The sequence below is a fragment of the Triturus cristatus genome, chromosome 2_2 (assembly GCF_964204655.1).
Source record: "Triturus cristatus chromosome 2_2, aTriCri1.1, whole genome shotgun sequence".
Taxonomy (NCBI): domain Eukaryota; kingdom Metazoa; phylum Chordata; class Amphibia; order Caudata; family Salamandridae; genus Triturus; species Triturus cristatus.
This window is the reverse complement of record NC_140582.1, coordinates 425,652,309-425,672,395: the sequence shown is the minus strand read 5'-3', so window position 1 is coordinate 425,672,395 and position 20,087 is coordinate 425,652,309. Positions and strand designations below refer to the sequence as shown.

General features: G+C 41.1%; 1 protein-coding gene across 1 annotated transcript in view; it reads right to left on the bottom strand.

Annotated features, from left to right (window-relative positions):
• The window catches only part of LOC146862311 (N-heparan sulfate sulfotransferase 4), a 1,181,511-nt gene that overhangs the window by 685,690 nt on the left and 475,734 nt on the right, over nucleotides 1–20,087 (bottom strand). Inside the window, exon 5 of the mRNA XM_085643256.1 lies at nucleotides 6,014–6,199. Coding sequence (XP_085499382.1) covers nucleotides 6,014–6,199 — 186 coding nt within the window. The remainder of the gene's footprint in view (nucleotides 1–6,013; nucleotides 6,200–20,087) is intronic.

Below are 20,087 nucleotides of genomic sequence, written 5' to 3'. Positions count from 1 at the left end.
GCTTTGGAAATTTTTGTCAGGCATTGCAAGGCAACTGTTGCACTGTAACGTGCATGATTCAGTACGAATTGACTAATGTTTCAAAAGAGCTGAGTACTTCAATTAAACTGCTCAATGTTAGAAATTGGGTCTGTTTGGCAGATGTATGCACCATGTCCAAGCAGGAATCATAGTCCTAGTCAGGGTATGTCAGATACACACCATAAATTAACCTGTTCTCACCCTCTGGTAGCTGGCCACCGAGCAGGCAGGCTTAACTTAAGAGGCAACGTGTTCACTATTTGTGCAACACTTCAAACAGTAACACAGTGAAAACACCACAAAAAGGCTCCACATCAGTGTAGAAAAATAGCTTATATTTTTATGAACAGAACAAAACAAAAAGACAAAAAAACATAAGTATAACCAGATCAATTTTTAAATAATAAATTAATTTGTACTGCTTAAAAACTTACAGCACAAACCGGGGCTATCTGGTTGCACTAGATGGGGGTAAGTCCAAAAGCTCAGACTGACCGCGATGGAGCATGGGTAAGATAGAAGGACCAGCCTTGACCCACTGAAAAGTACCTTAAATTCGTCATTAATGGAGCAGAGATGAGGGAAGCAAAAGGAAATGAGTTGTCATCGAAACAAAGGGTTGAAGACGATGCAACAGAGCCGAGCTGCGCAAAATCGGAGATGCATTGAAACCTGGAGACGATGCACCGTACAGTTGACAATGCAATTTCCGCTGTCCATGAGGTAGCGGCGATGCATCAGAGTCAAGGGACATTTGCCAGATCCGATCAGTGAAATGTCGTCAATGCATGGATTCTGACAGTAGCAGCGTGTTATACCAACTTCCAAAGACCGAGGACTGGATTGGCACCACTTGGCAGGGCAAGGCTTGCAGCAAGCAAATTCCAAGTCCTGTTGCAGATTGATGAGAAGTCTTTGATGTCTTTGAGACTTAGAGCAGGGGACATGCCAATATGTCCTTGGTGTTACCCTGGGTCTAAGTGAGATGAGTCCAGCTCTTCCTCAGTCAGGGCAGAGAGTAGCAGGCAGCAGGGCAGCGCAGCAGAAAAGCAGTTCTTCCAGAGGAGCAGTCCAGCAGAGTGGCAGTCCTTGTAGCATCACTTTCAAATCATGCTAACAAATACTTTTTTTTGTAGAGAGTATCTCCTACTTTCTTAAAAAAATGTTCTTGCTATGCAGCGATAACATACAATGTTAAAACATAAAGGCATATATATATATATACAAACTCTGAATCATTGGGATAAAGTCCTATATGATAAACAATAATTTTTTCCTAAACAGTTCCTATCTCGTGTGGCTGAATCATGATGTATTATTGTTTCATATTCAGACAGTTACCTCTTTGAACACACAATTTAAAATAAGTCTCTTAACATGAATTACAATTGATACATATATCAGATATCAAACAATCCCACATTCAAAATAATATATTATTTTGAAGAAAAGTAAATGCATAAATCATAAAAGCAAATTGTCGATGCGGCATTTGAGTGGGCTTGACTCGATTTAACCACCTTCTTCAGGACAAGCTTAATTTAAAAACAGTCTGTTTCACTGTCCAAATGATAATCTTTAGGCATGTAATTTAGTATTAAACTTCATGGGGTAAAGTATCTTTGTCCATAGAGACCTCCAGGGAATAAGGTGCACTGGAACTTACTTCCTTTTCTTTCCTTAAGGTTCAAATGTTTAGACTTATATCCACATATTCCGATCATCAATTAATCATGTTCTTAATTTGAAATATGTATTCCACTTTTCCTGCAATTTTCGGGGCCTGTTCAGTGCCCACAAGTATACTTAAGTGGCGCGCTCCCATCAATGTTTTATATCCGTTCGATCGCAAGTTAGTTTAGCATGAGAAAAAGTTAGGGTCTTCTGATATCATCACAATCAGCACAGAGGGAAAAGGTATTTTTGCTGGGTTATGCATTTGTAGTGGAGGTGACTTTAAGTAAGTGCTTTGATGGGCACAGCGGTCCTCCTTTCCAGCTCTGACTCCAGACTCACTCCAGGGGGATATGCAGCCGTTTGTGTGAGGACAATACACAGCCTATTCAGGTGTAATGTCAGCTCCTCCCTCCCATCTTGCCCAGGATGACCCATCAGGATGTAGCTGGCTACCTAATCACACCTAAGCTCTCTTTATGTGTGGCTTTCTAGAAGGAATGCACAAAGTACAGCTGTCACCCACCCCAGATGAGCACTGGAGGCAGTCTGCAGGCACACAGGGCTAAGTGGCATTTTTAGAAGGGTAATGATAAATTCGACTTTACCAGTAAAGAGGATTTATCATTACCATTCCAGTGACATGAACCACAAGAGACCTACTCCCTCTCAATCAAGAATTATAGCTCATAAAGCGTAATAAAGAATTCCCATTGCTAACCAATGAGAGGAATCGGTCTCACAGTAGTGAAAAACAAATGTGGGTGTTTTTCACTACCAGGACATGCAGAACTTAAAAGACCATTTCCTACATTTTGATTACACTGGACTCTGCCCTATGGGCTACCTAGGACCTACCTTAGTTGAGACCTATATGTAATAAAAGGGGAGTTTAAGGCTTGGCAAGGGGCTTTAAATGCCATGTTGACATGGCAGTGTAAACTGCTAAGACAGGCTCTGCAGTGGCAGCACTGAGACGTTTTTAAAGTGCTACTTGTGTGGGTGGCACAATCAGTGCTGCAGGCCCACTAGTAGTATATCATTTACAGGCCCTGGGCACATGTAGTGCACTCTACTAGGGAATTACAGGTAAATTAAATATGCCAACTGCAGATAAGTCAATCAAACTATGTTTAGGGGAGAGAAAGCACATGCACTTTAGCACTGGTTGGCAGTGGTAAGGTGCTCAGAGTCCTAAGGACAACAAACGGAATCCCGCAAACTTGGAGGCAAGCAGGGTAAAAAGTATGGGGGAAGACCATTCTAAGGGTGGCAGATCAAACACTCGACATCCCAGCAATTCGGCAGGCACTGCAGTTCATGGGGCCCAAAGAGCAAGAAGGACTAGCTAAGCCCTTATGGGCCATCCATGGCTATGTTATAGGCCTTTCACCTCATGCTACACAGGTTCCTATCCAGATGTGAGTTGGCTTTTGTATTGAGCAGAATGTTTTGTCGGTGTGATGTTTGCAGAGAACCTCCTAATGTCTGTCCTCTGACTCCTGTAGTATCAGTACACCCCCATTCACTGAACTGCTTTTGGGCAAATAATTGGAATACATTTTCAAACTAATTCTGTTCGTTGGAGGATCCGCATTGATAAACAGCTGATAACACAACAACACCATATTCTGTGGGCATGTTTGGACCTCTGAGGCAGTCAGAAGGGTGACTCAGAGAGTTAAATGCTCCCCACTGACATAGCAATAATCTTCAGGTCACAAGTTCGACTCCTAGCTAGTCAGTTTCTTCCTTCGCTCTTTTGACATCTAAATAAGCACCATTAACTTGGGTAATAGTACCACATGTTGGTCACAGTGAACAGAAGCGAAAGATTTGTGGTATGAAGCACTATAAAAACAAGCACTGGTAAAGCCAATATTGTGGCCTTTTGTTAAGGTATGTGTTCGGGGGAAACAACCATTACAATGCAGTCAGTACAACGCACTACCTTTACAACGCAGTCATTACAATGCAGCTGCCTTTACATCGCATGCCATTACAACGCATGCCATTACAACGCATGACACTACAACGCATGTCATTACAACAAATACCATTACAACGCATGCCATTACAGCGCATTATAAGGTAAGTAATGGGGATTTTTTAGTTTTAGGGTGGTATGGGTTTGGGGGTACATGGGGATAGTATGTTTACCCCTACACTATCCAACACTTACCCTACTGTTGTACTCACTGGAGTGTGAACAGTAATTTGTACCCCTACACTATCCAACATTTACACACTACTGTTGCCCTAAAAGTATTATGCGTTGTAATGGTTTGCAATGTAATGGTATGCGTTGTAATGGAATGCGTTGTAAGTGTAGTTTCTAAAAATGCGTTGTGATGGCATGTGTTGTAAAATCATGCATTTTAATGGATGCTGCAATGTATAAACCGCATTTTAAAGGCATGTGTTGTAATTGTTTGCGTTGTAACATCATATGTTCTGTGTTTGGTAATAGTTTACATGTGTGTCATAGAAAGAAAAAAATTAATGAAGCAAGATGTTGAATATTGCATCTTGAGGTGGCTCCTTTTTGCTGAGCAGACTGTGTTAACAGATTAAAGCGGTACCCTTAACAATGGGTGTTATTAACAGAAGTCTGGAAATGAAGTTTCTGCTGCAAGTATAAGGTGTAAACATGTATGCATGACTACAAAACAAAACACATGATCATAGAAAGTGGATTAATAAATAACATCATGGGTCAGGTTCACAGGGATTTTGCAGTGACTTTTGCTAGTACCAGTACTTGCAATCTTGGTATTCAGGAAGGAGTCAAAAGTTCTAAAAGAGTAAGTCATACCTGCTGAGTGTGAATCTGATCCATCAACCTTTTCACAGACTATGGCATCCAAACACCATGCACACATATACAATGACTCTATAAATCAGTAATAAACAAGTCATTGTATCAGAAAATTGAATACATCAAAGAATACACATTGGCTTGCACTTACAATCTATATGTCATGTTGCATCTGCAGGCCAACAAATGGATGTATTGCTTTATTATCAGAGCCTAAAAACACAAATTGGACATTGTAACCATCCACTTAATGCAATGCAGTGATGCACAACCCAGTCAAGCAATGACACGTTAGGGAAAACAGATAAGCCATTAGTTAAATGGTGCTGATAGAAAACCCACTCTGCCTCTGTACTTTCAGTGAACCATTCACGATATGGGGCCTTCCAGGCAGCTGAAGCTGGCTACAACTAGACCTAAAAGGCAAAGAAAGTCCAGCTGTACTGATACAGTGGTAAAAAACAGCTACAATGTTTTACACTATTCGGGTGCAATGCTTATTCGCAGGAAGTCAAGCAAACTCTCGCTCATTAACATTTATGAGGCAGGAGTCCTTTTGTGACTCCCTGTGAATGGATACAGAAATGGAGTCCTTCAAGGGATAGCAGACATGTGTCTTTGCTTCAGCTTCACTGGAAACCAACGTTTTTTAAGTAGCAGCCCTGTCCCATAAAAGAAAAAGGTCTGCTTTCAAAAATAAAACCTTTTAATTCAGTAAATGAATTATGTGGGAGCATGCAGTTGTCTTCTGGACCAGTGCCTGTTCTCCCCATTGCCAAATGAATGCATTCACGAGGCGGAAGCCATCCTAGGGGAGCAAATGGGATATATCTCATTTAGGGGTTGGTATCAGATCAGACTGCAACTGCAGTCACAAACCACTGAAACATTTTGTTTCGAGGATGGGAGGAACACCTCTACTGTTATGCATCTTACGCCTGAAAAATCACAATAAGTTAGAAAGGGTATTTTGTAAGTTTGAAAGTAAGTTTAGACTCACAATGGATCCTTGGTACATTGCAACTGGCCAATTTGCAAATTGTACTGTTTGCAATTCTGCAAACTGCAGACTTTGTAACCACTAGTAGACTTGTTATGCTCGAATGATTGTTTTTTAATACATTTGATTTTCTTTTTTTAAATGACTAGATTTGAAAACGTATTTTTGTATTAGATATTGGTGAGCTTTGAAACCATATAATTTCGAACAGACCAGCATATGTCACGGTGGAAAATGTTTGGTTTTCACCTCTTTCTTTCAAATTGAATTAGGTCAAGACACTCTTCCTAGCAACCCAGAGCCAGGAAACATACTTGCTCTTTGCTGGAATGTGGCAGAAACAATGGTCATTAAAAACTACTAGTCGAGGCTGCCACAAGTATACAAACACTCAACACCCTATTTTTTAAGCATATCTGGGTAAACAGTCTTCTATGTATGTTCAGCAGTTAGGCCACAGTACACTCTTAGGATATGCTGAAAAGTCAAATGTAAAATACCATGATCCCATTGTGGATGAAACCGCGTCGGTAGCGGGCAGGCTTCAGGTGTGGGTATTCTTCAGTGCTTGTGACTTTGATGCCCCAGATCTTTTTCCAGGCCTCGTACAGCTGTATGTGCACAGGATAGACACCGGAATGGTGCGGAGCCACTGCGTACCCTAAGGCTGTTGGAATGCCATGTTCCTGCAACAAAAGCAATAGTATGTGCAAGATTAGAGGTGCACAAAACAGACTATATTAAACTCTATAGAAGTATACACCACATTTATCTGTGCTATGACATAACACCTGACCACAATGCATGTGATTAAAACATTAAGGGCCTGATTCACAAAGGTAAACATACACTTTTGTGTAAGTTTATGTTTGTTTTGGAATTCACAAAACAGCATTTTAATAGAAGGTTTATCAGTGCGGAGACTCTGTAGTTGGGGCGGAAAACTCCACACATAAAAAGATACTACATGCCTATGTTTTGATGTGCGGAGTTCTCCGACTGACTGCGGAGTCTCCGCTCTTGGTAAGCTTACTAATAAATAAAGTGCTGTTTTGTAAATTCAAAAACAAAAGTAAACCTACACAAAAGTGACAATTTACCTTTCATTTTAACATAAAGAAACTACAATCCATTTATAATGATTGCATGTAATAGTAATTAGATGACAACACTAAATACCTTGTATGCTGCTTTTGCTTATAATCTATAAAATACTGTCAAATAAACACAGTGATAAAGAAATAGCACTTGAAAGCTGTTAATGGGGCAACCAAAAAAGGTAAGAATAAGTGTGAATATTAAAGTGAAATGGGAAGGAAGTCAAAAAAGTTAACTAAATCTATTTCCTTTCAAACCATTTTGCAACTGTTTTCATATCCTGGTGCTGTAACTGTACTACTATCAACTTTTGCCCATGCTGTATGCTATATTATAGCAAATTGTATGCAAAACAAACAAATACATTTCAATAATTTTCTGATTGGTCCACTATATATATTTAAAACAACTTCTAAAAATGGCCCGGATTATCAGTCACTAGATGATCTGTGTACATGAACATGTATTTCACTGCAGAGGAGCAATATTCTAGCTAAACAGAAACCTGCTCCCTCACAACCCATGACACTTGAGAATGTTCTTATCTACCCTTTGCTAGACACACACATTCTCCTGCCTTTTTCTTGAGTAACATTACATGTGTTTTTAGGTAGCAAAATACCATACAGAATGTTCTTGAATACCCACATAGCTATTAGACTGTGTGCAGCGGTGGCCAGTAATTTTACGCATACATACACCGTACTAATACCCATTCATTTTCACCCACCTATAAACAACACTCGCTAGCAAATACACATACATTCATACATATGCACGCATCCCCCCCAAAAAAACACATAAAACTTACCTTAACAGCTGCTCACCTTCAGAGAAGCCTCGGAGGTCCCAGGAGGATTGGGACTGCTGCCTTCACTCATTGGATGATCTTAGGTCAGCCAATGAGGGAAGGCTGCAGTCCCAAGCATCGGAGAGCCCAGGATGGTTGGGACAACTGCCTTCCTCTGAGGGAAGCGATACCAAAGGGGATGATGGACGGAGCGTTTGAGCAAATCTAACACTCACCCCCAGTCAACTGATCTGGGTTTAATCCATCATCATTCTTTAGCTCACTCCACCACCCCAGTTCAGACAGGGCCATATGCAAATCAGTCTGCCCCTGTGCCTCCTGGGAACAGTCCAGCCCGAACTGTCAGTTCGTGCTGGACAGTTCCCAGGAGGCACAGGGTCAGACTGATTTGCATATGGCCGTGTACTAACTGGGGTGTTGGAGTGAGCTAAAGAATGATGATAGATTAAACCCAGATCAGTTGACTGGGGGTGAGTGTTTGATTTGCTCAAACGCTCCGTCCATCATCCCTTTTGGTATCGCTTTGTTCGCCCTAAGTTGGCAGGGTATGCCCAGATGTGGGTCCCTTGCTCACTTTGCCACTGGATTCGAGATAGCCTGGCTGATGAGGGTTATGAACCCGAAACCGGTCCCAGGATGCTTGTTTCCGGTCCAGGGAAGACATGGCTTGGCAGTTCAGGCTGGACTGTTCCTATGAGGCACAGGGTCAGACTGATTTGCATATGACCATGTCTGAACTGGGGTGGTGGAGTGAGCTAAAGAATGATGATGGATTAAACCCAGATCAGTTGACTGGGGGTGACTGTTTGATTTGCTCAAACGCTCCGTCCATCATCCCCTTTTGGTATCGCTTCCTCTGAGGGAAGGCAGCAGTCCAAATCTTGTCACAGAGTGCGATGGGGTCATTAAGACTGCTGACCCCACCCCACTCTGTGGCGAGGTGTCACTGATTGACACTCTTCCCTGGGCACTTCATGGAATAAAACAGAAGTGCCCATGTCTGAGGCAATCGCTCCACTTCCTTATGAGGGGAAGGACCTTGAGGTACTTTTGCCAGGCTGAGGAGGTCAAGCCCAAAGGGCTGTGAAATCCTCAGGCTGGAAAAGTTCAGCTCAGGCAGCCAGGAGCCTGCGCATTTAGCGCATGTCTAGCTCCTGACTGCCTGGCCTGAACCAGAAGGGTGTTTGTTCAGCCTGACAGACACTCTTCTTGCCTGGAAAAAGGTGGGGGCTGGCTCCTCTGCCCGTACGGGCAGGCTGCTGTTGGCTGTGAGTTTGCTAAGAATTTTGCATTGCCCTGACAATTTGCTGCCCCTCCACCAACTAGATTTTCTGCAGTTCTAGGTTATAACCTCATATACGGATTCTCTAAATTAGGATCTTTTCCCTTGCATTTCAGATTTTTTTGCTCATCTGAATTAAAATTAGGTGATCAAAAATGTTTGTGAAGTAAGTTAATTGTGTTTATTCTATGATGCTATGTTTGAATATTACCTATGCGATACTTCAAAAGAAAAATATGATAAAATATAGTAGCAAAAGAGGAGTTATTTATAACCGACCCTAGCAAAGTAAATTGTCCATTGAAATCTCAGTGAAAACTAATACTTAAAATTAGTTTAGAAAACCCCCCAAATAAACACATAGTTCTTAATCATTTGATCTACCCTTCAAGTACTATAAGATTTGCTCAATGTGTTGAAAAGTAAATATCAATTAGCATCCTCAAAGTTAAATACGACATGCTAAGATGGAAAAAAGATTCTGATTTACATTTGGTACATTAAACCCTTATCTAATGGCCACGACAATGTTTTGCAAAAGTTTTATAAAATCTTTGCCAAATTACTGTCTTCTAGCTTTTGTATTTCTCTGTAGCCAAAAATGCTATATTTTAACAAGGTCTTAATCTTTTAACTTTTTCAGTAGGTGATGAAAAATAAATGTACTTCCTTAATCTTTTTTAGGTTACATGTATCTTGTATGATATTGACCCAGGGATGTTACCTGTACATCAAAAAATATGTGTAGACCAGGCACACCCATTTCTGGTTAAACATTATTAGTTGAGGAATTGTTACCCATATGGACTTCTAAAGCCATCCACATGCAGTGGCATCTTATTCTGTTCTAATCACTAGGTGCCCTGGTAGAGAGAACAAACACAAAGGTTTGGCAAAGCCTCATTTCACTGAGCAGAAAACTGCCTGACAGTTACCAACTGAAGCACTTTACAAGTAGGATACCATGTGAGAGTTCTTACCACAGTTTGCCCTAAAACAACATGAGAGTAGAGCAAATATCTGGCTACTAAAAAGTGGAGTTACACCATTCTCCTCCCCATATTAATCTGAAACCAAACTCCTCTAGAAATAAATCTGTCAGATAAAGTCAACTCCTCCTGGTAACCAAGGTGCTGAGAGAGCCGGGCTCCTTTGATAGGATGTTACTGGTAGAGCTATTACAAACTGAAAAGTGGTACCTAACCTTTTAAGTCATTGTACACATTTTTGCTGTTGCTATTTACCCTATTATAGCTTTCATTATGTTATTCCCATAGCATCAATTTAAGGTTGGTGTCCGTTTTTAATTTTGCAGTGGGTATAGGTAATATATCTTGCACTTTGAATTTTTTCACAGTGTCTTATCAAATATTGTTATGTTCTAACTTTTTTTAATTCATATTGTTATTTAATACTTCTGAAGAGATGTATTCTGTCCATCCTGCTACCAACAACTGAGCCACTGGTATGTTTGAAAAAGCCACTGTTCTACCTGAGTGTGACTTAGCAGAAGCTTACATAATTTGTGCCAACACATTCTTTAGGTCTTTGGAGCTTTGAAAACTTTGTATTGTCACTTAATTTTTTCAGATGGTGTTCTATTTAGAATCAACACTCAGCAGGCAAAGTTAATACTGGGTTCAATCCTAATAAAAAGAAGTAGCAGGGTAAATCGGCGCAACCCTCTGAGGGAAAATCAATGTAAAAAGACATCATGTGCCATATGTATGAACACATTTTCCTATAGACACAGAATGGGTAAAACCCTTTGATACATCTGGCCCCATTTCTCTGGGGCAGGAGAGCCCTAACTTGTGTAGGGAAGCAAAGACCCTTAAAAAACAAAAGTTATAAAACCTGGAGCCTGCGCCCAGCACATTATCATGACCAATTTTCGGAAGAAGACTTGTTTTGAAAAGCGGAGTGATGTTATAAAAGTGGCAAAGGATGCGAGGGATCTGGGCTAGATATCTTTGGAACCCTACATTTCCAAAGTCAGCCCAACAGCAGAGGAAAAAAATGGCCTAAGTGATGGTCGATCAGTTATGATACAGTTGCTTTTAATAGGAGAAGACCACCACATTAAAGAAATAATCGGAAAGTCAGGATGACAAGCATCACATAAAGATCTAGAGCAGTGATGCTCAAAGTTCTGCCTGGGGGCCACATGCAGCCCTCCACACCTTTATGTTCAGCTTGCTGGTAAAAAAAAGGACTGGGCTGCTGTTCAATCGACTCAGCACTAACAGTAAAATATGTTATATAAACGTGAAAGTGCTTATTTCATTGTTAATTGCAGTTAAACAAAAGGAAGTAACTAGAGTTTTCTGCTCTGCCTAGCAACACCCTCATTTATAAAGACATCTTGCAGCAAAGGTGAACAAATATGATACATTCTTCAAAATTCAAAAAGTGTATTTTATTAACTTGCGCACCGTTTTACATTAGTAAATTGGGAGATCAGATTATATCAGTGCATTGGGAAGTGTTATTTTAAAGTGATAGGTTTCAAACATGAATTTAGAAAAATGTATGATTCCCACCTCACCCTCATAACAATGCCCATGGTGAACTAAGTGGCAAGTCAGTTGTTATGTGCACTCTTTGGGTGGCCTTGGTTGCTTTTATACATGAACAACCTAATAGTTTATTAAATCAAACACAATAAATATTTATGTACAGCATACATCCTGAAGTCATGTATTACGAGGTCCTCTTATATGTGATAATGAAGAATAAGGAGGGAAAAGGAAATAAAACAATTGCATGGGATGACCCAATTTGTTCAAGTGGGGAAGCCAAGATTGATCTCAGGATTTCTGGTACCATATTCTGCAATTCAATTCAGCCACTAGATGTACAAGCTTTGCTTCCCCTACAGCCACCTTAACTTCACCCCTTCCCCAACCCCCTGACCACCACCCTGTCGGGATCAGTATCGCCCTCGTCACATCACTGACAATTTTTTTGCGCTCCAGGGAAAATTTTTGCAAGTACCCATGATCTAGAGCTAACTTGCGCCCTCCTAGACAATGACTTCGCACTCCACAGCCTTGGTATGTATTTATTTTTCATTCTGATACTAGCAAATGTTTGTGGTTCTTTTATCCTGCAAGGAAAATAAACTGTCAAGGAGGAAGCCTCTTCATTAAATGTGACATAAACTCGCAAAGGGTAGCATCACATTAATTGTTCTGCTGTAAATAATCATCACCTGGGTGCCCTTTAGCACCACATTATTTCTATACACGGTTGTGTTATTAATGCTAGCACATCTCCTACCCGTACTTTGTCACAGATTTCTGTACAACTCTTGACAGCGTGTTACAATTTCGTGGAACACAAAGCACACAATGGGTCACATGATGTGCAGCTTTTCTGATGTACCTTCCATTCGTGCTTAATTTGTGAATGAATGAGTGCTGGTGGCCAAAGGTCTGCTCAGAAGCCATGACAAACGATATTTTTATTAAATGTCAACGTGCCGAATACCAATGCTGCCTAGTGTTGAATTTACCCTAGGTCTTGCCTCATCACACATTCATGTCTTGATAGGACGATGCATGTCTTTCTTGGGTGGTGTGTGGCCTTCTCAAGTCATTTACTGCTGCTTCTGAAAAGCACCTGTACTGCTTGGATTCTCGGGACATAAAACAGCTACGTGTGATTGTCATCATCACGGATAGTTATAGCTTTACTGCTCTATTGCATTTCATGCACCGTGCATGTGGAGCTTGCATCTGACACAAATGACACTGATGGGTTATTTGAGAAGCTGAGAGGCGGTCCGAGGCAACCTTTCTGTGACTGTGACATAGGTGAGGTACATGAGAAATAAGAAGAGAGGTGGCAGGGGGTGAAAGCACGTATGGCTCTGCTATAGGCTCCCAGAATTTTTAGTGTGGTCTGTGCATGATGCATATGAAGGTCTCACCAATAAGTCAAAAAAGTAGGAAGTGGAGAATTTAAAAGGAAAAAAATGATGCAGTGATGTGAGTGGGAAGGGGAAGAAAGGCGTAAAGGAACTGAAAAAGAGGGGTAGAGAAAGAAGAGCAATGTGCTCTGCAGCACAATTTATGTTGTTTCTGTGATTTCCGGAATTGTTTTTGGCTCGACTCGGCTCCTGCTTTGACTCTTAGAGCCAAGCCACTCACCTAGCTCAGCTCTGCCTTGGCTCTTCCGATGAATTCTCTGGCTTGTCAGTAGAGGTGGCCGAGCCAACACATTAACCGGGACAGCCGAGCCGAGGGTCTAGCTTCAATCTTAGAGCCCGTGCAGGAGCCGAGCCCTGAAAATATTTGCTTTGCAGATCATGCAACAAACATCACTTCAAAATTAGTAAAGTCTCTATAGAATTTTTAAAAAGTGTATTTCTTTATTATTTGGATGCTATAGCACTGCACTGACAATTACTTATTAAAAGTGATAGTTTTGTACAACTGGTTATCTGAACTCACATATTTGAAAGTGATTTCATACACGCTAATGAAGTAAAAAGATCACACATTTTAAACAAGAAAGCAGCGATTTATCCGGGTTTTCTGTTTCACTTTGTACAAATCAGCCAGGAAATGGGTCTCTAATTGTCTTTCCTAATATTAAGGCTTTGTTTTTATCTCATAGTTCATTTTCTTCTTACAGAATGTCACATGAATTGTTTATAGGCACGGGGAAACTAGTGATGTGCCCAGAATCACACGATGTTGAGTCGAAACAGACTCAAACCTGGTTTCCCATTACCACAGTTGGCAGCTCTGATAGTAATGCCACATCCTAGAGAAGGGAGGGCGGCAGGCAGGCAGAAGCCCCATGGAAGCTCGGTCCTTTATGGGCTCGAGGTTCCAACAGGGCCTCATGCTGGTGAGAGCCAGGCTTCAGGCCGGAGTCTGTCTCGAGCTTTCAGTAGCTCGTCCACCTCTACGTGTCCACCCCTAGTTTAGCCCATAAGAAATGAGAGACACGACATGTTCGCCTGCTGAAGAGGATATGGGACTTAATGAAACAAAAGAAGAACGTGAAATAGGGCTGCAGCAAAACAGAGAAAGCACAACATAAATCCATATTTGTACAGAGAGTGGCTGTAGGAGTGAAAAGTAGGGTCCAGTTAGGTTCCAGGGTCTCCATCGAGGAGACACGCCTGCTGTGTCCCCATCAGCGAAGAAGGGCTTCATCTTCCCGGGCATAGTTGCAAACCACAAGTGCTCTTCATTCTTCATTGCAGACTGAACACCTTTCTAGGTGATTGAATTGACTGCAGACGTGTTTCTCCCACTTAGCTCCTTCCACCTGGATGCATCTCATTCTCATAGGTATTACCATACCTCGATGAGTCTGCACAAAGCAGAATTTGTCAGATTGCCACATTACAAATCACTTCACTAGGTAGCACGCGGGGCTTAAATCTGCGGAGCAGGACAAGGTGCTGAAAACTCCCTGATGATAGCAGAACATTTGTCGGAACTAGTTTCTGTGCCAGGACTTTCTGTACTTTGCCAAGGGCTCAGTTGAGGTGCAGTAACACATTTCCAAGCATATTAATGAGTATTAGAATTGAAAGGTACCGTAGATACGCATTGATAATATATCCATATCCATATATTCAAATTGCTGTCAGTGTTTAATTTGCAAAAGAATAAGAGCTGGAGCCCAAAGATTTGCTCAGGAGCCTGCCGTCAATGCTTACATAAAGTTTCGGGTTGGCGAATACCAAGGCACTGACTCCACTTCAAGCCTCTTTAACCATCTTGTTCTCATTTTCCGGGTTCTTTTTCAACCCTGCTTTCTCTCTTTGTCACTTGATTTCCTGTCTTTCTCTTCCTCCTTCTATTCCTCCTTTGCGATTTCCTCTCTTTTGTCCTAGATTAATTCTGTTGTGGAAAAATAAGAGCAGGTCCCTTAAAAATTAGTACTGGTGGATCCAACCTGCAGCCACCGGGTCACATTAAGCACTGAGTACGATTATGGCGATAGGGGTTCCACCACATCATAGAGGAAGGCCTTCTTACTTGACTGTGAACTGGAAGACAATAGTCAAAAACATTATTGAGACTAGATGTGGTGCTGTTACTTACCCTCTTAATTGATAAGTTTGCATATTGCCACTATGGGTTAATCCTGTCTGTATCAATATTATAAGCAGTTCAATGTGTTTGATTTTTTGCATTTCTTCTTGCTTTAAGAAAAAATCATTCCAATAAGGTTGCTGTGTCTGTGTGCGCACGCATAGCAGCTATCTAAGGGGAAAACAAACATTGACATAGCCAAGAATATTCACAGGTTGGTCCTACTGGCTTTGCCATAGCTTGCTAAGTTCTGGTGTAGTGGTGGGTTAGTGCTTATAGTAGAACATTACAGAAATGGTGTACACCAGAATATCGACCATAAGGGAGACTGATATTGTGCAGCAATGGATGACCAAATTAGGTGGAAGGTTTGAATAAACTATGGCATTACAAGGGCAAATAAAGAAGCATAACCAGAACATTAATTTGGAGTAATATTTCACTTTTTTTTTTTTAACACGTTAACATTGCTGTAACAAACATTTCACCTGATTGGCACAAGCTTAACACTTGAATACAGCAATCAGCAACATAAAAGCCACCAGTGAAGCATTGTGAAGTATCGCTCGCTGCACAGCACCTCGTATAACAAGTTTTAAGCCAACTTTAGATCCATTTGCAGTAGAATTGTTTTTGTTGTTGAAATATGCAAAGTATGCAGCAGATGATGGATCATGTGGTAAGTGCAGTAAATTCATAACTATGCAGAGATATCGCAGCAGCACAATCGTACAATTTCAGTGACCGCGATTAAAAAACAGCATTAGCTGACTGCTGAAGGAGTGCTTCCCTTGCTCAACTAGATGTAAAGCTGATGTTTGATCCTCTGTATGCAACGTCTGCTTTGACATCTTAAACAAGATGGCTCCAGTATCTGAATCCAAGTTGTAAGGCAGTTGTTTCCAGCGCAGTCGTTCCTTTCTTTCAAGAGCGATGAATTGCGCTGGCGATCCTGATGAGTGGTGGCTCAGTGGAATAAATAAGACGTCGCTCTGAGCATCTGCAGCTGATATCTGCTACATCACCTGGGTACTGCCAGCATGTTTTTTGGCTCAAAACAGGATAATAAAAGAGGCCAGATGACTTTTGCCAGGTTCTGCAACTTGTGTATCTTGGATTTGTGGTACACAAAGCTTCTGTATCTAGGATCTGTGTCACAGAGCTGCTAGGTCTGCTAACACCAGCAAGACTTGCCAGGAATTTATCTACTCAGCTCCTTTCACCGGCTCATTCAACCTCCGGCCCCATTGCTGATTCTCCATCCAATACTTACCTACTCATCCACCAGATACCTATTTCCTCATGACACTACCTGCTTAATAATCTAGACATCAACACACATCCATCTATTAATTTGCTCCCAAACGACTTACTCATCAGTCCATCTACTCACTTATCCATTGTGCTACCTTCAAGCTTCCCACTCATTCCACGGATGAGGCCTCAAGAATTGGAGACCATAATCCAGAGGTGTCCTCTGAGAGTAATAGCAGTAATTTCGCTAAGGCACAGAGATTGGGTCAAAATTTTGTGGTTAGAGATTTTGACAAAATTATGATATATTAGTTATTTTTGAAGGAAGCTTACATACCTTCAGCTTTCTCCGGCTATGAATCAGTAGCAAACTAGAGAATGTGTAGTTTCTGTCTAAATGCTCTGAGGAGTGGGTTCCGCGTGAAGAGTGATAAATAGGACATTATAACCTGAGAGGGACAGCAGCTCCCTTACTCCTATTTCAAGGTTTTGCACAATGTATGCTGATTAGAAGAACCTAAAAAGTGATCAAAGGATAATGTTGGTAACCTAGTACTGTGGAATAAATCAGAAAACCTGAGGTCTCCTGAATGAAGAGTGCAAAAGACCTCAAACATTGCGTGCTGCTGTTTAGTCAAAAAATGTAGATCTTTAAGGTGTTTGGTGATGGACTCTAATTTTTGCGTTTGATTACTTCTTTCTTGCCCATGATGTGAACAAATTAGTTCTGAAAGAACATGATTTGAGGAGCCAAGCTATACATATTTTCTATAGTCCGCCTGATATTCAAGAGAAGTTCAGATCTGGACATCTACTATAGAAGTAGCCTTACCGGTGATGTTGTACAGTTGTTTGCAACACAATCTCCCACTTCTTCTGATTACTAGATCATTCACAGTTGCAGGAAATGTTCCCTCTCTGCAGATTCAGCCTGGATTTTTCTCCTTTTGCTGGACCCTATATTTATACTGGCTGTATAACTCTGTGCACCGAATTCCTACTAACCAGTGATAAAGTGCCTGTGACCGCCCCTTTCAACATGGTAAAATTGTCATAACCTTAATTGACATATTTAACTCACCTATAAGTCTCTAGGATATGGTACAAAGTATATCCAGTGCCTGTAAGTTAAATATCATTAGTGGACTGCAGCACCCATTGTGCCATACACCTGTCAGTGCAAACATGACTGCATGAATGCCATGTGGAGACTGTTTTTCATATTTTTAAGACACCCTCATGTAGGACTTATTGTCTATACAGCAGGGTGCATGATATATAGAAGTAGGCCATGAATGAGTTAACTGCTAAACATGTTGTCACAGTGAATAAATCCTCAAGTGCTATTTCCACAGTAGCAAGAAACACGCTGGGTTACATTATCATTTTTAATGATGCTGATTTTGGTTAGGAAGCAGCTAGAAAAATAATGAAGCAACTATTTTAATAGTTATTAAAATCCAATTCAATTAAAATGTGAAATGTTTAAAAAATGTTAAGTAAAGGTACATTTAAAAAGTTACCTTGTCACTACCTAAAACCTGTATAGGCTCCTTTGCTATCCCACTTCTGCCAGCCAGGAATTAGCATTTAAATAGGTGTGAATGGGAGTGAAATGTCTCCAGGAACAAATAATAGGCTGATGTGAATGGGAAGAGATGACCTCTTTGAACTTGACAGAATATGCAGGGTGGGCATGTGAGCATCCTTTCTGACATTACAGTATTGAATCCTGCTTGAATGTCATATCCTGTTTGACAGGTCTGCTAGGGATTTACAAGTAACATTTGGGGCACACTTCAAAATGCATAAACAGTATGCCAAAAAATTCTTGTGTATGCACTATCCGTTTGCTGGAAAATCTAGCTTTAAAATACCAGATTTCTGTTTTTGGGTTTATTAGGGATATAGTGCTGTCCCAAACTGGATCTCAGTGGGAGGACACTAGCATTATCTAAGTACACTCCCCACACACACCCTAGCCCATCAAGACCAAATTTAGTGTGGCCCAAGACTTCAAGCATCTTGAAACTGCCCAAAGTGTGCACTGACGGCCCCGGGAAATGTTATCCCATTAGTTAGGGTGTGCCCTAGAGTCATTCCGAACACACTAATGTGGCACTTCCAGGCACCCACTTCTGAACAGAAGTGGAATAGACCTGCTACCTAAGACCTGAGAAGAGCCCTAAATGACTGGACCTGCTCTCCCTGTTGTGCCCAGGAGAAAGAAGTGGATTCCAAGGGTCATAAGAGTGACCTCTTGTTCATGCCACGGGGATACAACAAGCTAAAAGAGGCCTTTCCTGCCACTGCACTCTGACCAATGTCACTGGACCAGGACTGGACCCTGCTGCTTAACATCTACCTGACACCCTGGGTCTATTTCAAAAGTGTAGGTTAAATTTTTTTGGGGTATCCACAGACTACGAGTTAATAGTAAGGTTACGACTGTGGCGACTCCACAGTCGGGGCAGAGAACTTCACACATAAAAAGATAGGACATGCCTATCTTTCTATGTGCTGAGTTCCCCGCTCCAACGGAAGAGTCTCTGTAATCGCAAACTTACTGGTAACTCATAGTCTGTGAATACCAAAAAAAGTAAACTTGCTCAAAAGCTGAAGTTTACCTTTGTGAAGTAGGCACACTGTGTGTCTATAAGTGCCTCCCCTGAGGTTGTGTGGTGCATTAGAAGCATACTCCTGTTTTGGATTGGGGCTTAACTGGACTAAAGTCAGAAGGTAAAATCTTTGAGCAGGATGAACCTAGATGGCGTATCCCACCCACGCTCCATCTGAGTGAGCACTGAATTCATCTAGGTCCTGGTCTACCATGACCATTGATTAATCTTGACACTTTATGCTTATTGGTGTTAGTCCTACTTAGAACTATAAAAATTCATATCTCCAGTTCCCCCATAGTTGTCACTTTGGTGAATTAATTTTGTAAAAGAAATTCTCTATTGCATCAGAATTGTCCCTTAGCTCCCTCAAGATTCTTGTCATATTGTTTCCCCTGTTAAAGGGTGCGTATACTCATTCTGTCTTTGCAGTAATTGTTGTGAGAGCATGTGTTTTCTTGTTTGAATATGTGTGTGTGTGCGTGTGTGTGTGTGTGTGTCTGTGTAAAAATAATGTGTGTATGAGAGACCATGCATTGTTGATTCCTGTGCTGCAGCTGTTGACCGTGTCTGGGAGTAACCCTGTTATTACAGTATTTGCTATATCCGTTTCGGATTAGGGAATCTTGCATTGCTTCTACTGATGATGTACCCGTGTTAAGTGTTTCCCAAGCTTGTTAAAACCCTTTCCTTATGCACAGGACAAAATGATTTCTTAGTCAATACTTTTTTCCAGCTGCCAAAAATGTATTAGTTCCTATTCACTGATAACTCATTTGAAATTAGATTTGACATACCTATTACACTAAAATAAAACAAAATGCCCCTGAAAAACTGAATTCTACTGTTTCCCTTCTGGTATAAAGCCACTGTGCTCTGATACCAAATGCACATTACTGTTCAAAGTCATTTGATTTCTTTTATTATTACTGGTTAGCATTCTTATCAAGCGAGTTGCTCATATTAAAAGAGGCATTTTTTTTCAAAACAATAATAAGGATTCATTTTAGAAGGTATGAGGTATTACTGCGTGTACAGGAACAAACCTTTGCAGAGGCAAAGGCTGATGTATGACACCAGTGGCCAGATGATGGAACTGCCCCAGGTATTCAACAGGTTTTTGAGCAAGAAGTAGTTCTGGATCGCAGGAATGGCAGCAGATGATTAGGTGTTGCAGGGATTCTGCTCAGAAACAGAACTATGCCTGGGATCACGGGACGTCAGCATGTAGGGACTTAGTCACCTTACCACATCAGTACCTATGGGCCCAAATCCAGACTAACTCATAGTGCTTTACCTGCCCTCCTAACCTTTGAGAGAGACAGGTAACTTAGCACATCAGAAAACAACACTCTGAACTCTCTCAGGATTTGCTGTAACAAGTTATCACCATTCGTTCTCTCACTCACGCGTGTCCACAGTAAGGGAAAGAGTCACAATGAAAGCTTA